The 18,868-nt window shown below is 42.7% G+C and overlaps 1 protein-coding gene across 1 annotated transcript in view; it reads left to right on the top strand.

Annotated features, from left to right (window-relative positions):
* Nucleotides 1-565: 565 nt before the first annotated feature.
* LOC110495107 (xylosyltransferase 1) overlaps nucleotides 566-18,868 on the top strand; it is a 118,802-nt gene continuing 100,499 nt past the window's right edge. The window contains exon 1 of the mRNA XM_036949407.2: nucleotides 566-1,092. Within this exon, the coding sequence (XP_036805302.2) occupies nucleotides 805-1,092 (288 nt within the window). The 5' untranslated portion in view covers nucleotides 566-804. The remainder of the gene's footprint in view (nucleotides 1,093-18,868) is intronic.

Below are 18,868 nucleotides of genomic sequence, written 5' to 3'. Positions count from 1 at the left end.
CTTGGGCCCTTTCTTATGAATCAAATCATGTTGAAGTGAACTTGGGGTTATCCCCCCACCGAGACTCGAACACAGGTCCAGCGACTGTCAAGCCAACAGCTTAACTGTTAAATCAAGAGGTCCGAACTTCTTGGCGAGGTCATTACGTGTTGGATTAAGGTCGCTACAATATACTGTACATGAATAACTCTCCTTTTATAGCTCTTATGGTCATTTGGTACATTGGTTATGTTTGAAATGCACATGAAGTGGCATCAATAATTGAATGCATAAGGGGATGGTGAGGGTTGGTCCTAGTGGAGCCTACAGTACATGGGATGGATGTGAGCTTGTATTCTATTTGTAAGAAGCTGCAGCGATACACATTTTCTGAGAGCACTGTCCATGGTACTGATATTGTTCAACGGTACATTGTGTTCACCCACATCAACGTTTCCAAAAATATCATTTTTTTGTTTGTTTAATCATTAAATGTCGTGGATGGGTATCACGTACATGTGTGAGGTGATAACCCACGTGCTTCGTGCCGAGGTATTTTATACAAGAATTCCAGACGGGGGACTCTAATTTACCGTCGCTGTGACTCAGAACATTCGGTGAACATCCTGAGCTCGCGCGTAACGTCTTTCAACCACACGATGGCTCTGTGCTGCCTCCTCTCCTCGATGCTCCTCCTAGCCATCGTGAGCAAGATCTAAAAAAAAAAAAACTCCCGTGGTCTCTCCGCTCCTGCTGTCTGTCGCGCTACGCAGAGGCAGGCTAGCCGACCTTCTCCTCTCGAGTCCTAGCAGTCAAAGAGTGAAGATGGTTGGCGGCTCGTGCGCTCGCAGGTTGGCCCGCCGCTCGCGTTCCGCCTTGATAGCGGCTCTCACCGTGCTGCTGGTCCAGACGCTGATAGTGTGGAACTTCAGTAGCCTCGATTCCGGGGAAGAACGGGAAAACGGCGGCGGTGGCGCGTCGAACATGAGGGAGAAGAGAGACCGGGTCGGCGGCGGTGGCTACAAAGGCAGCAGCGAGTATATGAAGCGCGAGGTTCAGCTACAGCACCATCCTCCACAAGGGAAAGGAACGGTTCGTCACATACAGCAGCCGGTAAGACTGTGGCGCTACTGCTGTTACACGTAGCTATTATATCCATTTTACCTACGGCCCATTTTAAGTGTCTGATAAAGACATAGCCGAAGACTGCATGGGCTACAACCGCTGCTTGAATGATTGTTCCTGTCTACCTATCTATGCCTGGCGCTTTGGTAGACTGGATGGGCACAGACGCTCAAATTAATTAACCGAACCACCTCTGGCGGCTGTATTCATTTTCAAATTGAGATCCTTTTAAATGGAGATGTGCTACTCTGACATGTTACATCGACGTCGCTAGCGTCCCAGCCTCCCGCGCAAAGAGTGACAGATGTCCGATGTTGTAGGAATGTTTCCAAATCCAAAACATTATGAAGAGGAACAGAATGACAACTGAACGATGCCACATTGGGTGTCCTTCAAATCCATTCGTTGTGTAGCCTACTGTAAATATATATATTTTTTAAATCCACTGGGTGTGAATTTGAACCCAAAACGGTATAATCCAAGCAATATTTAATCACAGCAAATACTCTATAAAGTAATTTCAGATGCGTAAATCGATGCCCCGGGCTGCTTACTTCTAACTGCTTGTTATAGGTCAGAAATTATTATTTGCCCTTACAGATAACAATTTCAGCGACACACACGACTGTGTAATGGCCATTTGAAACGCATAATTTGCTAATTGTGTATCAATGCAAAACCGCTTAATGGACTAGTTCATGTGAAAATACCACAGGGAAATGACTGCGTGGTGATCGGAGTAGCCACATATCGTTTATGCAAACGCTACATTAGAGGGAAATGAGAAATGTAAACATATACATGCGAACTATTGGCTCTAACCAATAAATTGTGCAAATAACCTACACTTTTGGATCATTATGAACGCCATTCTACATTAGTTCAGCACCAAATTGAGACCAAATCAAGTTGAAACATTGCTACCACACTACCTATACAGCCTTAGTTTAAATCCACACGCTCCGGGATCCCAGATGATCACTGGTCTGTTTGTTGAAATAGTCGTAGTATTAGCAAACACTGGAGGGGCAAATGGATAAATTATGCTTAATTAAATTACAGTAGCCTACAGGTTGACATCTGTTCGGTTGTTAATCAATCAATCTTTGACTGATTTTGTCAAGAGATATGCAGTCTCCAAATCATTTAATTCCATGGCACTAATATGGATATTATATTATTACCACAATAATATAAGCAATATGATATCTGGACTGTGTTTTTTTTTTTGTTAAAATATATGGTGTGTTGTAGCCTATTTTGCTGTTCCAATATTTGGAAAACCTTGCATCACATTGTTTGGGCTGTATAATCCCGTCACTATGGATACAGTAGCTTTGATATGGTTGTTATGGGAGATATGCTGTAGACTACAGTAGTGTAGGTTCCTCAGTCCTCATATAGCATCCCTCTACACTCTCATCTATCTCCTACGGGTGGTGGGAGCTGTGACTCAGTCTATCCATCAACTCTCTCTCTCGGTGTGTGTGTGTGTGTGTGTGTGTGTGTCTGTGTGTTTGCCCTCAGGCTACACAACAACAACATAATGTATGGTAAGTCATTCCAAGGACAGAAACGTGATGAAGATGTCAAGACAGACCTGCTAGGAGTGTGTTTGTGTGTGTGTGTTTGCAGTGCACATATAGGGCTCTACCTGTTCAGAAGACAAGCCCCTTCCAGTCTTCAAAGAGCCGTTTTGGGTGGTGGTATAATTTCCCCCAAAATTACTGTATATATGTATTTTTGGTCATTGTTGTTCGGAAGCCACTGCCCCCAAGGTGCCGTGGTGTCAGGTTCACCCTGTACGGAGCTCTCACGCCCTGTTGCACATTTTTCCCAGTCTGTCCTGTACGGAGATTGCACGCTCCCAGTATCCAAACATGCTTGGCTTGAGATATGCGCTCACCTGTCGAGTGTCTGTAGCTAGCTACCTAGTTTAAATATCAACACTACTGCCACAGCAGCATATTTTGGGGGCGGCAGGTAGCCTAGTGGTTAGAGTGTTGGGCCAAAAACCGAAAGGTTGTTGGATTGAATCCCCGAGCTGACAAGGTACAAATCTGTCGCTCTGCCACTGAACAACTCAGTTAACCCGCTGTTCCCTGGTAGGCCGTCATTGTAAATAAGAATATGTTTTTAACTGACTTGCCTAGTTAAATAGAGGTTAAATAAAAAAAAGTACAATTCTTTTATTAACACTTGATTTAGCTTACATCATCATCAATATTCAGTCTGGTCGGCTGATACACAGCAGAGAGAGACAGAAAGACATAGTGGTCAATTACAGTCAGTAAAATAAATGAAGCTAGCTGACTAGCAGATTTACATCAATCACTAACATCAGTGATCAGCTGATAGCCCGCCCTCTTTTCCCGATGTCAATCATCTCTGTCTTTAGGATTCACTTTAACTAGCTTGCCTAGAATTTCTAAAGATGATGAGTGGGTGTGTTGTTGCAGGAATAAACAGGCCTATGCTCCAAAACTGTTAAATGCCTGCTGAGGCATTTGGTACGTTCTGAGCACCTGCCCCCTGAAAGGTCTGTGCACGGCCCTGGGTGTGTGTGTGTTCGCTATAACAGCATCAGTCTGAGAGACACACTAACAGACCAGGAAGGGTTTTTATCATTGTTCCTGTCCAGTAGCGTGGCTGAATTAGCTAAATAGTTCTTGAGTTCTGACACACAGAATCAATTGTGACTGGGCGACGGGAAGATGTGTGTCAAAACACATTCACGCCAAGACAATTGTGGCTGCGATCCCAAGTTGCACCATATTCCCTATATAGGTCACTACTTTTGTCCAGGGCACATACAGTTGAAGTGGGAAATGTACAGTGCCTTGCGAAAGTATTCGGCCCCCTTGAACTTTGCGACCTTTTGCCACATTTCAGGCTTCAAACATAAAGATATAAAACTGTATTTTTTTGTGAAGAATCAACAACAAGTGGGACACAATCATGAAGTGGAACGACATTTATTGGATATTTCAAACTTTTTTAACAAATCAAAAACTGAAAAATTGGGCGTGCAAAATTATTCAGCCCCCTTAAGTTAATACTTTGTAGCGCCACCTTTTGCTGCGATTACAGCTGTAAGTCGCTTGGGGTATGTCTCTATCAGTTTTGCACATCGAGAGACTGACATTTTTCCCCATTCCTCCTTGCAAAACAGCTCGAGCTCAGTGAGGTTGGATGGAGAGCATTTGTGAACAGCAGTTTTCAGTTCTTTCCACAGATTCTCGATTGGATTCAGGTCTGGACTTTGACTTGGCCATTCTAACACCTGGATATGTTTATTTTTGAACCATTCCATTGTAGATTTTGCTTTATGTTTTGGATCATTGTCTTGTTGGAAGACAAATCTCCGTCCCAGTCTCAGGTCTTTTGCAGACTCCATCAGATTTTCTTCCAGAATGGTCCTGTATTTGGCTCCATCCATCTTCCCATCAATTTTAACCATCTTCCCTGTCCCTGCTGAAGAAAAGCAGGCCCAAACCATGATGCTGCCACCACCATGTTTGACAGTGGGGATGGTGTGTTCAGGGTGATGAGCTGTGTTGCTTTTATGCCAAACATAACGTTTTGCATTGTTGCCAAAAAGTTAATCTGACCAGAGCACCTTCTTCCACATGTTTGGTGTGTCTCCCAGGTGGCTTGTTGCAAACTTTAAACAACACTTTTTATGGATATCTTTAAGAAATGGCTTTCTTCTTGCCACTCTTCCATAAAGGCCAGATTTGTGCAATATACGACTGATTGTTGTCCTATGGACAGAGTCTCCCACCTCAGCTGTAGATCTCTGCAGTTCATCTAGAGTGATCATGGGCCTCTTGGCTGCATCTCTGATCAGTCTTCTCCTTGTATGAGCTGAAAGTTTAGAGGGACGGCCAGGTCTTGGTAGATTTGCAGTGGTCTGATACTCCTTCCATTTCAATATTATCGCTTGCACAGTGCTCCTTGGGATGTTTAAAGCTTGGGAAATCTTTTTGTATCCAAATCCGGCTTTAAACTTCTTCACAACAGTATCTCGGACCTGCCTGGTGTGTTCCTTGTTCTTCATGATGCTCTCTGCGCTTTTAACAGACCTCTGAGACTATCACAGTGCAGGTGCATTTATACGGAGACTTGATTACACACAGGTGGATTGTATTTATCATCATTAGTCATTTAGGTCAACATTGGATCATTCAGAGATCCTCACTGAACTTCTGGAGAGAGTTTGCTCCACTGAAAGTAAAGGGGCTGAATAATTTTGCACGCCCAATTTTTCAGTTTTTGATTTGTTAAAAAAGTTTGAAATATCCAATAAATGTCGTTCCACTTCATGATTGTGTCCCACTTGTTGTTGATTCTTCACAAAAAATACAGTTTTATATCTTTATGTTTGAAGCCTGAAATGTGGCAAAAGGTCGCAAAGTTCAAGGGGGCCGAATACTTTCGCAAGGCACTGTACATACGCTTAGGTTGGGGTCATTAAAACTAATTTTCAACCACTCCATAAATGAGTTGTTAACAAACTATAGTTTTGGCAAGTCAGTTAGGACATCTACTTTGTGCATGACACAAGTCATTTTTCCAAAAATTGTTTACAGACAGATTATTTCACTTATAATTCACTGTATCACAATTCCAGTGGGTCAGAAGTTTACATACACTAAGTTGACTGTGCCATACAAAAGTTATACTTAAATCCAAACTGGTTCTCTAGTCAATTGGTACGAATGTCTCATCCTATATTAAGGAAGGGCCTTTTCCCCTTTATTCAGATTACACCTGCTCACTTTCAGTTATTTGAAAAGGAAATAATCTCCAAAATATCTTTATTTTTTAAACAAGCCTTAGAAAGTTGGTTGCAATTTCAGTTTAATCCACCTGAAAGGACGGAACAAATAGTACAACAAATATTGTGGTTAAATTCAAATATACTAATTGATTAAAAAATATATATCTATCGAAGACATTTTTAAAAAAGGTATACATTTAGTGAATGATATCATAAATAGGACTGGTGGAGTTATGTCACACATGCAGCTAACACAAATGTCTGCTCTACCCAAAATTACAACCAATTAATTGCAGCATTACCACAAAAATGGAAGAGGCAAGTAGAAGGGGAAAAAAGTAAGGAACTTGTCTGTCGGCCCTGTATTAAAGAACATAAATGGTTAAAGAAAAGTGTGATAAATAAAAACAAATACCAAGTTAATTTAAGGACCCAAAAACTGACAGCTGTGCCATTTAAATTGCAAAATAATTGGGAAGAGATTTTCGATGTACCCATTCCATGGCACATGGTTTATGAATTGATACGCAAAACAATGCCGGATTCAAAACTTCAAATTTTTCAATAGAAATTACTATACAACATTCTTGCAACTAATAGAATGTTATATATATATATATAGGGGATACAATCTTCCCAGCTCTGCAGATTCTGCTGTGAGGAGGCAGAGTCATTAGATCATTTATTTTGGTATTGTCCATAAGTAGCTCATTTTTGGTCACAGGTCCAGGAATGGCTGAAGAATTACAACATTTGCCTGGAACTAACGCTGCAGACAGCAATACTGGGTGATTTGAAAAGCCATAGTCAATCAATAATATAATAATTATTTTAGCAAAAAAAAATATTTTTAATTTACAATCTGTAGAAGCTATGAGAATAGGAAGGTTCAATTATTTTGTGAAGCATCACAGCACAGTTGAAAAATATATGGCAAGTAGAAATCCGAAGTGGATGATGTTGAGAGACAGATGGGAGGGGTTGAGTGGAGCTGAAGGGTGGGACTAATAACAAGATAAACAATGTAGGGCATAAGGGATCTATAAGGGATCTATAATGTATATAGGTTCGGAGCGTTTGTGAAATAGCACAGTTACAAACAGAAATAGAGGAAGGACTAAGAACAAACAAGAGAGAACTATTGTAAAGTAGACTGTGTCTGTAGAGTGTGTATAATATGTATGGATTGAAGGTAGAAGCAGAAGTGTTTATTAGTTTACTCCAATTGGGGGATCGGCGGAAGGGTTTGCGGGGAATAATAATAAAGGTATATTCTTTAAAAAAGTATGTATGTCTATATAGGTATGTGTATGTATATATGTGTATATGTATTCATGCGTGTATGGATATATATATTTACCCAAAAAATATGGGGGATTGGAAATGATGCAGACAATGACATTGGAAGCAACATTCTTTCCACAATATTAAGCTGATCCACCCTCCAAAAAACAAAAACAAAAAGAAAAAAAGTTGACTGTGCCTTTAAACATCTTGGAAAATTCCAGAAAATGATGTCATGGCTTTAGAAGCTTCTGATAGGCTAATTGACAATTTCAGTCAATTGGAGGTGTACATGTGGATGTATTTCAAAGCCTACCTTCAAACTCAGTGCCTCTTTTCTTGACATCATGGGAAAATCTAAAGAAATCAGCCAAGACCTCAGAAAAGAAAATATAGACCTCTACAAGTCTGGTTCATCCTTGGGAGCAATTTCCAAACATCTGAATGTACCACGTTCATCTGTACAAACAACAGTACGCAAGTATAAACACCATGGGACCACACAGCCGTCATACCGCTCAGGAAGGATATACGTTCTGTCTCCTAGAGATGAACGTACTTTGGTGCAAAAAGTGCAAATCAATCCCAGAACAGCAGCAAAAGACCTTGTGAAGATGCTGGAGGAAACAGGTACAAAAGTATCTATATCCACAGTAAAACGAGTCCTGTTTCGACATCAACCTGAAAGGATGCTCTGCAAGGAATAAGCCAATGCTCCAAAACCGCCATCAAAAAGCCAGACTACAGTTTGCAACTGCACATGGGGACAAATATCGTACTTTTGGCAGCATCATGTTGTGGGGGTGCTTTGCTGCAGGGGGGACTGGTGCACTTCACAAAATAGATGGCATCATGAGGATGGAAAATTATGTGGATATATTGAAGCAAAATCTCAAGAAATCAGTCAGGAAGTTAAAGCTTGGTCACAAAGCCCTGACCTCAATCCTATAGAACATTTGTGGGCAGGACTGAAAAAGCGTGTGTGAGCAAGGAGGCCTACAAACCTGACTCAGTTACACCAGCTCTGTCAGGAGGAAAGGGCCAAAATTCACCCAATTTATTGTGGGAAGTTTGTGGAAGGCTACCCAAAACGTTTGACCCAAGTTAAACAATTTAAAGGCAATGCTACCAAATACTTATTGAGTGTATGTAAACTTCAGACTCACTGGGAATGTGATGAAATAAATAAAAGCTGAAATAAATCATTCTCTACTATTATTCTGACATTTCACATTCTTAAAATAAAGTGGTGATCCTAAGACACAGAATTTCAACTAGGATTAAATGTCAGGAATTGTGGAAAACTGAGTTTAAATGTATTTGGCTTAAGTGCATGTAAACTTCTGACTTCAACTGTATGTCCTGTAGTGCACTATATAGGGAATAGGGTGCCATTTGGGACACATGCAGGTATTCCTCAAGAAGCGTTTACCATTATCACTGGCACAACAGATCCTGTGACCTTTTCAATGTAACGTGGAGAGCATGGTACTTATGCTTCATCGACGATGCCTTGCGGTTGCCAGATAATGTGCGCTACAATGCCTTCCGGTTGCCAGGTAAAATGCCGGATTGGCCTGTTTGTCAGATTGCCTATGCCCTTCTCTTTTGCTGGTTGTTCTGTGTGATGGTTCGTCAGGGTCTATATCTGTTGCGCCTAGGATAATATACATGAACTAACTGCTGCTGCTGCACATTGTGTGTGTGTGTGTGAGAGAGAGATGGGAATAGATGTCGCCAGGCGCCTTGACGAGGATAGAATTGACCTCTGAGGAGAAGTTCTACAAGCCTCGTCATGATAATATTAGATGTAGAATAATCACCCAGAGTGACAGGTGTTGTTATCAGTAGGTGTTTCCAGGTCAAACTAATTGAAAGGAAAGATGATGCCTAGCATGCATCAGGAGAAACTGGTGTACGTTTGATACCATAGGATTTAACCTTGGATGTTGCGGCCATTTGCCTTTAGTGCGTACGTACCTGCATGCGTCTGCGGCCCGTTACGACAGAGCCTGGGCGCGAACCCAGAGTCTCGCAGTACAGCACCCTTAACCACTGCGCCACCCGGGAGGCCCTGCATGTTTACCTTTGACAGATTGCTAGAGAACAACTTTCCTCCCAACTAGCATCACAATCATTGTAAAAAATCGAATGATTTATTATTGAAATATTGAAATAGCATGGGCGACTGAGTGAAAAAATGAATTGGGACAATATAAGGTGGTCCCAAACAGTAATGCAGGGACTAGGGATGGGGGTGTGAGCATGCTGGTCTGGGCAGAGGAGATGTCGTCGTTGTTTGTGTGCGTCTGTGAATTACTTATTAAATGCAACTCGTTTCAGGAAGCTAGGCGGTTGTCACACATCACTACTTCCAGGGACAGGCATTTGAATGTCAACATACATTTTTTGGGCAGAAATGTCTTCTGGAACGTGAACTTTAATGTGCCTTAATAACAAACTCGTATGTCATCTGTAAATACCAATACAATTGTTAAATTACGAGCCTAGTTGGTTTATCCACGAAGAAAGGCAGGAACCTTAATGAGCCCTTGTTCCCCTCTCCGTTAAACTCCTAATCATACGTGTGTTTTTCTTGCCATCTGGGGGGCTACTAGACGGATGCCGACCGTCATGCCTCCCAGCCACAGTGTGTTTTCCAGGTCCTACACGTGTTGTAAAGTGTTTCTGGGCTTAGTAACTGTAACATCCGTTTCCCCCTGCTGCGGACATCGCTTTCATGGCGACACACACACACACACACACACACACACACACACACACACACACACACACACACACAAACAGATACATACACATACATACACACAAACACATGGGGACATGTACTATACACACACACATTGAAGCAGGCATGCATACACACACACACACACACACACACACACACACACACACACACACACACACACACACACACACACACACATACATACATACACATACATACACACAAACACATGGGGACATGTACTATACACACACACACACACACACACACACATACACACACACATAGTTAATCACACGTGGTTTCTTCACAGCAGATCCATCAAGTCATTTTCGCCACCAGAAGTGAAAATAAATGTTCCATTGTTTTAACCATCTGTTGACATGGCAACGGCACATCTGATGACAGATATCACCAAGGCATGTGAATATTCTGTTCCAAGTCTGTTGAATATTTATATGTTCAATAACTGTTTCCTTACATGACGTCCCGATAATATGGCATATCTTAGTGTCATCATGTCTTGCCTTCCCTGTCCCTTTGAGAGCAGTAAAACAAAACAAATCGTAGTCAATCTAATATTATGATGGTAAAAGTAAGATAATGGTGTCCAATGGCATATTTTCCCCTTTATAAAGACATTCGTGTTTTTGGGACCAAGGTCTCTCTGGCTCCAGCAACAGTTAGGATTTTAAACTGTATTTCAATATTATTACTGCATCTGTCTTTCATTCCAGAGCTTTGTTGAGTCTGTGATGCCTTTGCTATTGTATCAGTTAGTCTACCCCCCCCCTCTCTCTCTCTCTCTCTTAACTCTCTCAACTCTCTTAACTATCTCTCTCTTAACCTTCTCTCTTATCTTCTCTCTCTTAACCCTCTCTCTCTCTCTCTCTCTCTCTCTCTTTCAACTCTCTCCATCATCTCTCCTCCTGCTGCCTTCCTGCTCCACCACTCACGCTGTTTCAATCATGCCACTCCTGTCCTGATCACCATGCTGGCTCACACATTTTAAATACTTTATTTGAAAACACACACACACACACACACACACACACACACACACACACACACACACACACACACACACACACACACACACACACACACACACAGTGAGTGGCTGATGCCCTACTTTCAGCAGTGCTACTCTACTCATGGCTGGGACTGAGTGGGTGTTTACATCACCCTGTGATGATGCAGTCACAGAGACAGTGTCTCCGTGTGTGTGTGTGTGTGCGCGCACGTGAGACAGAGACAGTGAGAAAGAGAGAGAAGAGAAGAAAGGAGCGTGGCACACAGAAATAGGGCCTTAAGTGTGCTAGGACTTAACTACAGAAAGGGTGGGTCACAATCACGCCCAGAAAGTAATGGTTGTTATTGGAATTGATCTAAAACCATTTGGATTTCTTTTTAATAGCCTTTTTCAAAGCCTATTTTTTTCTATTTCTCCCAACTGATATCTTCTTTCACTACATTTAAACTAACTCAGCGGCATTCACTTTGCACTGTAGTTGGCTTTCAAATTAGCAGTAGGAAAAAAAGGCGGATGGAGGAGAGAAAAAGTGTTATTTTGAGTTATTAGGCTTTGAACACTGCAGATGATTACAGGCTTTAGAAACCACAGTCATGAAGATTTAAAATCCCCCCTTTCCCTTTTCAAATATTACATCATCAAAGGCAATCCCATATGTGGTTGCATCAATGACAAGGGAAGGGAAAACGTGTCTGGTCCATCTACTTAAAGGGATAGTTCACCCAAATTACAAGCTAATATTAGTTGTTGCTTTATAGTTTAACAACACAAGAGCAGTCTGTCCTTGTCTATGGACTGCTTTCAAGGTACGGAAACAAATATGTAACATTTTAATTTGGGTGAACTATCACTTTAAGTAGATAGCCCACTCAACTTTATGGTTCCATCTTGCTATATTTATAGATCAACCTCACCCTGCCAAAAACATATGCTAGATCCAAGGAAAACCACTCACTTTGATTTGAAGAGGTGGATTGATTGGAGCCTCACATCTGTGATGTTACATGAGGCTTAGATATAGCTATACATAGATATACACAGCACATTCTCTTTAACAAACACCTGCAAGGACAAACCATTCCCCTCTATCGTGTCTGTGGATGTGGAATGAAGAAGCACGATCTGTACAGGCAGTATATCTACAGGTATCCATAGCAGCACAGTCAAAACATCCACCATTTTGTCCTACTGTTAACCCCGCTGTGCTGTCACAGACCAAGCTAGCAGCTCCTTGCTAAATGCTACTTCTAGCTCAGGTGCTAAATGTGGGCTTCCCTGGCGAGGACCTAATGTCATTCCAGACAGGCAGAACAGAGGCACCACTGTCTCTCTGTAGGACCCCTGTGACTTTTCCAAAGTCCATGTAATGGGCCCCGATTGTATGGGTCTGTGCGCCATACTCTGAAACCATATGAAGAGTGCTGATCTGGGATCAGGTCCCCCCTGTCCACGTCAACCAGCTCTCACAGCCTCACGTCAGAATTAGACGTCCATCCATGTTTCCCAAACGTCACATTTTGAAGTTGTGACAAACGTCACATTTTGAAGTGTTTAAGGTTAAGTTTAGGCAACCTCCAAATTCTTAAGGTTCGGTATTAACTCTGACTGGTAACGGTTAGGGTTAAGGTTTGGGATTGGCTTAAAACGATAATATCAAAAACACCGTTCTGCCGCTGGATTTGAACTTGCAACGTTTGGAATTAAAGGCTTACACCCGTCCGCCCACCCTGTCCACAACTACTTGAAGGTAACAGCGCACACTGCTGCCCACTAGTGGTCGGTTTCCACCTCATCTCTCGACGTCCTCAGACATGGATGGACGTGAAATACCGACTTGTATCACGGGGGACCTGGTTGGTCCATGTAAGTGGAGGTGTTACTGCGGGTGTAGAGAAATGCTTGTGTTCCTACAGTAGCTTCAACAGTGCAGTAGTGTCTTAACAATTCACAACAATACACACAAATCTCTAAAGTCAAATAATGGAATTAAGAAATATATAAATATTGTATTGATGATATATTTCATCTTATTGATCAGGATCTAAAAGGCAAACCTGATCCTAAAGCAGCAGTCCTTTTCCGAGCGCTTCATACTCTGACAGCAGATGAGGAGTGCTGATCTAGGATCAGGTACCCCCTGTCTCTGATGAGTCAGAGATAAGACAGTGATATTCCATAATAGGTTGCCTGAGTATTGGCCTGAGGTTGCCTGTCTGGTTCTCAAAAGCATTGCGATCTCACACACAGTCAGCATCCACACACACAAGCGCACACACACACACAATCTTCACACACACAGTCAGCGTCCGCTTACCCACTGTTCTCCAGCAGGAACCCTTAATGTGAAGCACAGCAGTAGAACAACCCACTCTGAGAACCCCCACACAGCCCCCCTCACTGTGAGGCTAACACGGGGGCAGTCAGAGTGTGTGTGTGGGTGGATCGGGGGAGTGTGTGTGTGTGTGGGTGGATCGGGGGTTTGTGTGTGTTTGATACTTTGTATGCCTCGTAGGTCCTATGAAACAAACCACTGTGTCTCGACAGTTTCTACTTTGCCTTCTCCACACATGGATGATAATGTCCTTCTGTTTAAGGCCATATACCAGCCATTATAGGCCATTAGTGTTATAAAAACACACTCCCCGGTCACACACACTCCCTGTCTCCAACCAGCACAGTTACCCAACACATCGGCTTCTGACGATTCCCAGACGATGTCACGATCCTACTACCGTTTCAGACGGGTTGGATTTGTAACACACACACACACACACACACACACACACACACACACACACACACACACACACACACACACACACACACACACACACACACACACACACACACACTCCCCATCCCCCATCACTGTTCCAGGTGGCCAGGTTTCTTACAATACGTTAATATCACATCATCCAGAACAGTAAAGCCATATAATGTGATGCCAATGATCCCATAGGTAAGAGGTTTAGAGTAGCTACAGCCTCAGATGAGGGGGGGGGGGACCAGGCTCTGGTAAAGTAGTTCATCTAGATGACTAGATGAACAGGCCCCCTCCCCCAACATGTTTGTATTCCTAGTCAGGCCAGCGTCAGTAGGGCTAAATGTTTTTATTATTTTTATGAATAAATGTAAAATGTAAATAAGGGATTCCTATTGGACAGGTTTAGGTGCAGATGTCGCTGAGAGTTTTCCTGCACGGTAGTGTATTCAAGGTTTAAAAAGGCTTCTAAAGTTTGTGATTTCCACTTTAAAATGTCAGTCTTGATTTGCCCTATTGAAAAATGTATGAACCCCTGCAAAATTGTCCATTTAATTTGAATCCACATAATAATTCACATTTCCTGTTGCTGCAGGATTCTTTTCTGTAGCAAACTGTAGCAAACTATCTCAAATGAAGATCCTACGTCTCTAGTGCCTCCCCATTTCAAAACGTTTCTCCCAACTGAACACAACCCAGACGGAGCAAGACTAGGGGTTTGTGTTGCCATTTCAGAGCAGAGATCACCCCTTTGGAGAGAGGGGGTAGAGAGGGAAGGAGGGAATGAGACCCTGGCCATATGGACGACTGATTAGGCTGATCACCGCTCACATTACCCTTTTAAATAGATATTTTGGCATCACATTACGTTCCAATCCCCATACCAGCAACTTTAAACTGGCTACTGTAAACAGGCTACTGTAGATTAATGTTCTAATCCCCATACCAGCTACTGTAAACAGGCTAATGTAAACAGGCTACTGTAGATTCATGTTCTAATCCCCATACCAGCTACTGTAAATTGGCTACTGTAAACAGGCTACTGTAGTTTTATGTTCTAATCCCCATACCAGCTACTGTAAACAGGCTACTGTAGATTAATGTTCTAATCCCCATACCAGTTTCTGGAAACATACTACTGTATATAAACATTCCAATCCTCATACCAGCTACTGTAAACAGACTACTGTACATGAATGTTCTAATCCCCATTCCAGCTTCTGTAAACAGAGTACTGTATATGAATGTTCTAATCCCCATTCCAGCTACTGTAAACAGTAAACATACTGTAAACAGTATATGAATGTTGGTTTCTATGACCATTTTGTATACTGTAAGAAATCAAACACACATCATTTTTATGTTACAATGGGCCAGAAAATATGTGAGGTAATATTTGCATTCCTAGATGATTCAAAACGCAAGCTGTTTCAATCCAAACCGGTTTCCCTAACCTCCTCGTGTTGTTAGTAAGGTGTAAACAATGTTGAAAAACTACACATTCACCTCCGATAAATTGTAGTCACATGCAATCTTTCCTTTTGTGTCCATGTATTCCCCAATCCCCACAATGCAAGGTAGTTATCCTAACTGACCTAAAACAGGGCAATTTTACGGGGGATTAAATGTCAGGAATTGTGAATAACTGAGTTTAAATGTATTTAGGTAAATTTCCGACTTCAACTGTATGTGTGTGTGTGTATATATATATATATATATATATATATATATATATATATATATCAAACACACTAGGTTAGCCCTACTCTCTGGGGAAATCTCACCCATCTCAAACACACTAGGTTACCCCTACTCTCTGGGGAAATCTCACCCATATCAAACACACTAGGTTACCCCTACTCACTGGGGAAATCTCATCCACATCAAACACACTAGGTTACCCCTACTCTCTGGGGAAATCTCACCCACATCAAACACACTAGGTTAACCCTACTCTCTGGGGAAATCTCTCCCATATCAAACACACTAGTTTACCCCTACTCTCTGAGGAAATCTCAACAATGCAGTCGCATTAGGCCCAGTAGTACACAGATAATAAGTCACACACACCACACACACACTGCATAATGACATTGTGTGCGACTCAAAATCATTCCCTCGCTATCTCCTCTCTTCTCACTGCAGTAATCCCTTGTATTCTCGTATCCTAATAAGACTCTGGTCTTCATGAAGGGAGGAAGGGAGGAATAAAAGGAAGAGAAGAAGATGAAGACGGGAGGATGACACATTAGCACTGGGCAGAGATACGGGCGGCTGGGCCTGTCAGAACGAGCCTTATGTCCTTCCAGCCCATGGAGCAAGAGGCCAGTAATTGCAGACTGTCTCTTTGCTCCGCTCCCTCGCTTTTCCTTTTTCTCCTTCTCTTTTTCTCCTTCTCTCGTTCTTCTCTCGTCACTGGAGCTGAATGTGTGTGTGTTACTGCAGTGGTGTTGTCTGTATCAGTGATTTAAGACAGTGAGAGCGGTGTAACACGAGAGGCAGAAGAAAAGTGGAGCGAGAAAGGGAAAGATATATATATTTTTCATTCCCTTCGTAAATCCGACGTCTACTCAAATCCCAGGCGTAATCCGCCCATAAATCCCTTGGGTTTCGACGGCTATTTAGTTAGTAGTGTAGACACACACACACACACACACACACACACACACACACACACACACACACACACACACAGTCATGGGGCAAACACACCTTCCAGATGAAGTTGTCCCCTAGACACTTATTTGAAGTCAGTCTTGTGTTTTGCCCCACTAATAGTTCAGGTTAGGTCTTGGCCAGCTAGTTGCTGATCAGGGCCTGTATTCATAATTATTCTCAGAGAAGGAGTGCTGATCTAGGATCAGTTTAGCCTTTTAGATCATAATTGGTGTTGGTATTTTATTAGGATCCCCATTAGCTGTTGTGAAAGCAGCAGCTACTCTTACTGATTGCAGGAAACTGATCCTAGATCAGCCTTCCTACTCTGAGTCTTTTTGAATACAGGCTGTGCTGTGCCTAAAGGCAGCTTCCATCCCTTATAGGTTCATTGTTGCAAGTAGTCTATGGCCTTGACCCAATGTAATATACTGACATAGTACATGTATTATCTCCCAGGTAGGGCAAGAGTCAGGGTAGGTTTTTATTAACGTTGCACCAGGGATAGCTAAAGGAGCATCTACTAATTATTATTATTATTATTCCACTCTACTAAAGGGTGGAATCTCTCACATCTCTCTGCATTGTTGAGAAGGGCCCGTAAGCATTTCACTGTTGGTCTACACCTGTTGTTTACGCAGCATGTGATTCATATTATTTCATTTAATTTAACGGGGTAACATGAAAAGCTTCGAGGTAGGACACTGGTGCTCATGTCCTTCTCTCCTCTCTTCCTGCTTCTTCTCTCCTTTCCTTCTCTCCTCTCTTCCTGCTTCTTCTCTCCTTTCCTTCTCTCCTCTCTTCCTGCTTCTTCTCTCCTTTCCTTCTCTCCTCTCTTCCTGCTTCTTCTCTCCTTTCCTTCTCTCCTCTCTTCCTTCTTCTTCTCCCCTTTCCTCTTCTCCTCCTCCTGTTTCTTCTCTCCTTTCCTTCTCTCCTCTCTTCCTGCTTCTTCTCTCCTTTCTTTCTCTCCTCTCTTCCTGCTTCTTCTCTCCTTTCCTTCTCTCCTCTCTTCCTTCTTCTTCTCCCCTTTCCTCTTCTCCTCCTCCTTTCTTCTCCTCCACCAGTCTCAAATAGGATCTCATTCTGCTCTTCTACTACCCCTCCTTTCCAGTAGTTCACTTCCCTTCTCCTGCTTCCTCTTCTTCTCCTCAAGTAGGATCTCAGATATTATTTTATGGTGGCTGAGCAATTGGATGGTCCTCCAGTCTCCTAAATCAAACTTAATGAGTCTGCAGAGATTGGAGCTGCTCTCTTGCTGTGCAGAAATTCCATCCCTAATTGAGCCGCATGATAATTCAAAATTTTCTTTCAGATTTTATACTGCTGGTTGGTGAACCATCGTCATGTATCTGGTGTGTGTGTGTGTGTGTGCATGCATGTTTGTGTGCAGTGGTGGTAGTGATGGCAGTTGTAGTGATGGTAGTGGTACTGGTGGTGATGGCAGTGTGGTGATGGTAGTGAAAGTGATGGTGGTTTTATTTTTTTAATCTTTATTTAACTAGGCCAGTCAGTTAAGAACAAATTCTTACTTTCAATGACGGCCTGGGAACAGCGGGTTAACTGCCTTGTTCAGGGGCAGAACGACAGATTTGTACCTTGTCAGCTCGGGGATTCGATCTTGCAACCTTTCTACTAGTCTAACCCTCTAACCTCTAGCCCCGGTGGTAGTTGTAGCTATGGTAGGGATGGTAGGGGTAGTGCTGTTGGTGGTAGTTGTAGTTATGGTGGTGATGGTAGGGGTAGTGATGGAAGTGGCGTTGATGGTAGTTGTAGTTATGGTAGTGATGGTAGGGGTAGTTATGGTGGTGATGGTAGGGGTAGTGATGGTAGTTGTAGTTATGGTGGTGATGGTAGGGGTAGTGATGGTAGGGGTAGTTATGGTGGTGATGGTAGTTGTAGTTATGGTGGTGATGGTAGGGGTAGTGATGGTAGGGGTAGTTATGGTGGTGATGGTAGGGGTTGTTATGGTGGTGATGGTAGTGGTGTTGATGGTAGGGGTAGTGATGGTAGTTGTAGTTATGGTGTTGATGGTAGGGGTAGTGATGGTAGTGGTGTTGATGGTAGGGGTAGTTATGGTGGTGATGTTAGTGGTGTTGATGGTAGTGGTGTTGATGGTAGGGGTAGTTATGGTGGTGATGGTAGGGGTAGTGATGGTAGGGTAGTGATGGTAGTGGTGTTGATGGTAGGGTAGTTATGGTGGTGATGATAGGGGTAGTGATGGTTGGGGTAGTGATGGTAGGGTAGTTATGGTGGTGATGGTAGGGGTCTTGATGGTAGGGTAGTGATGGTAGTGGTGTTGATGGTAGGGTAGTTATGGTGGTGATGATAGGGGTAGTGATGGTTGGGGTAGTGATGGTAGGGTAGTTATGGTGGTGATGGTAGGGGTCGTGATGGTAGGGGTAGTTATGGTGGTGATGGTAGGGGTAGTTATGGTGGTGATGGTAGGGGTAGTGATGGTAGGGTAGTTATGGTGGTGATGGTCGGGGCAGTTATGGT

The sequence above is a fragment of the Oncorhynchus mykiss genome, chromosome 17, assembly GCF_057628025.1.
Source record: "Oncorhynchus mykiss isolate SJ-2025 chromosome 17, ASM5762802v1, whole genome shotgun sequence".
NCBI lineage: Eukaryota > Metazoa > Chordata > Actinopteri > Salmoniformes > Salmonidae > Oncorhynchus > Oncorhynchus mykiss.
The sequence above is the reverse complement of the archived record's forward strand: the minus strand, read 5'-3'. Positions and strand labels throughout refer to the sequence as shown.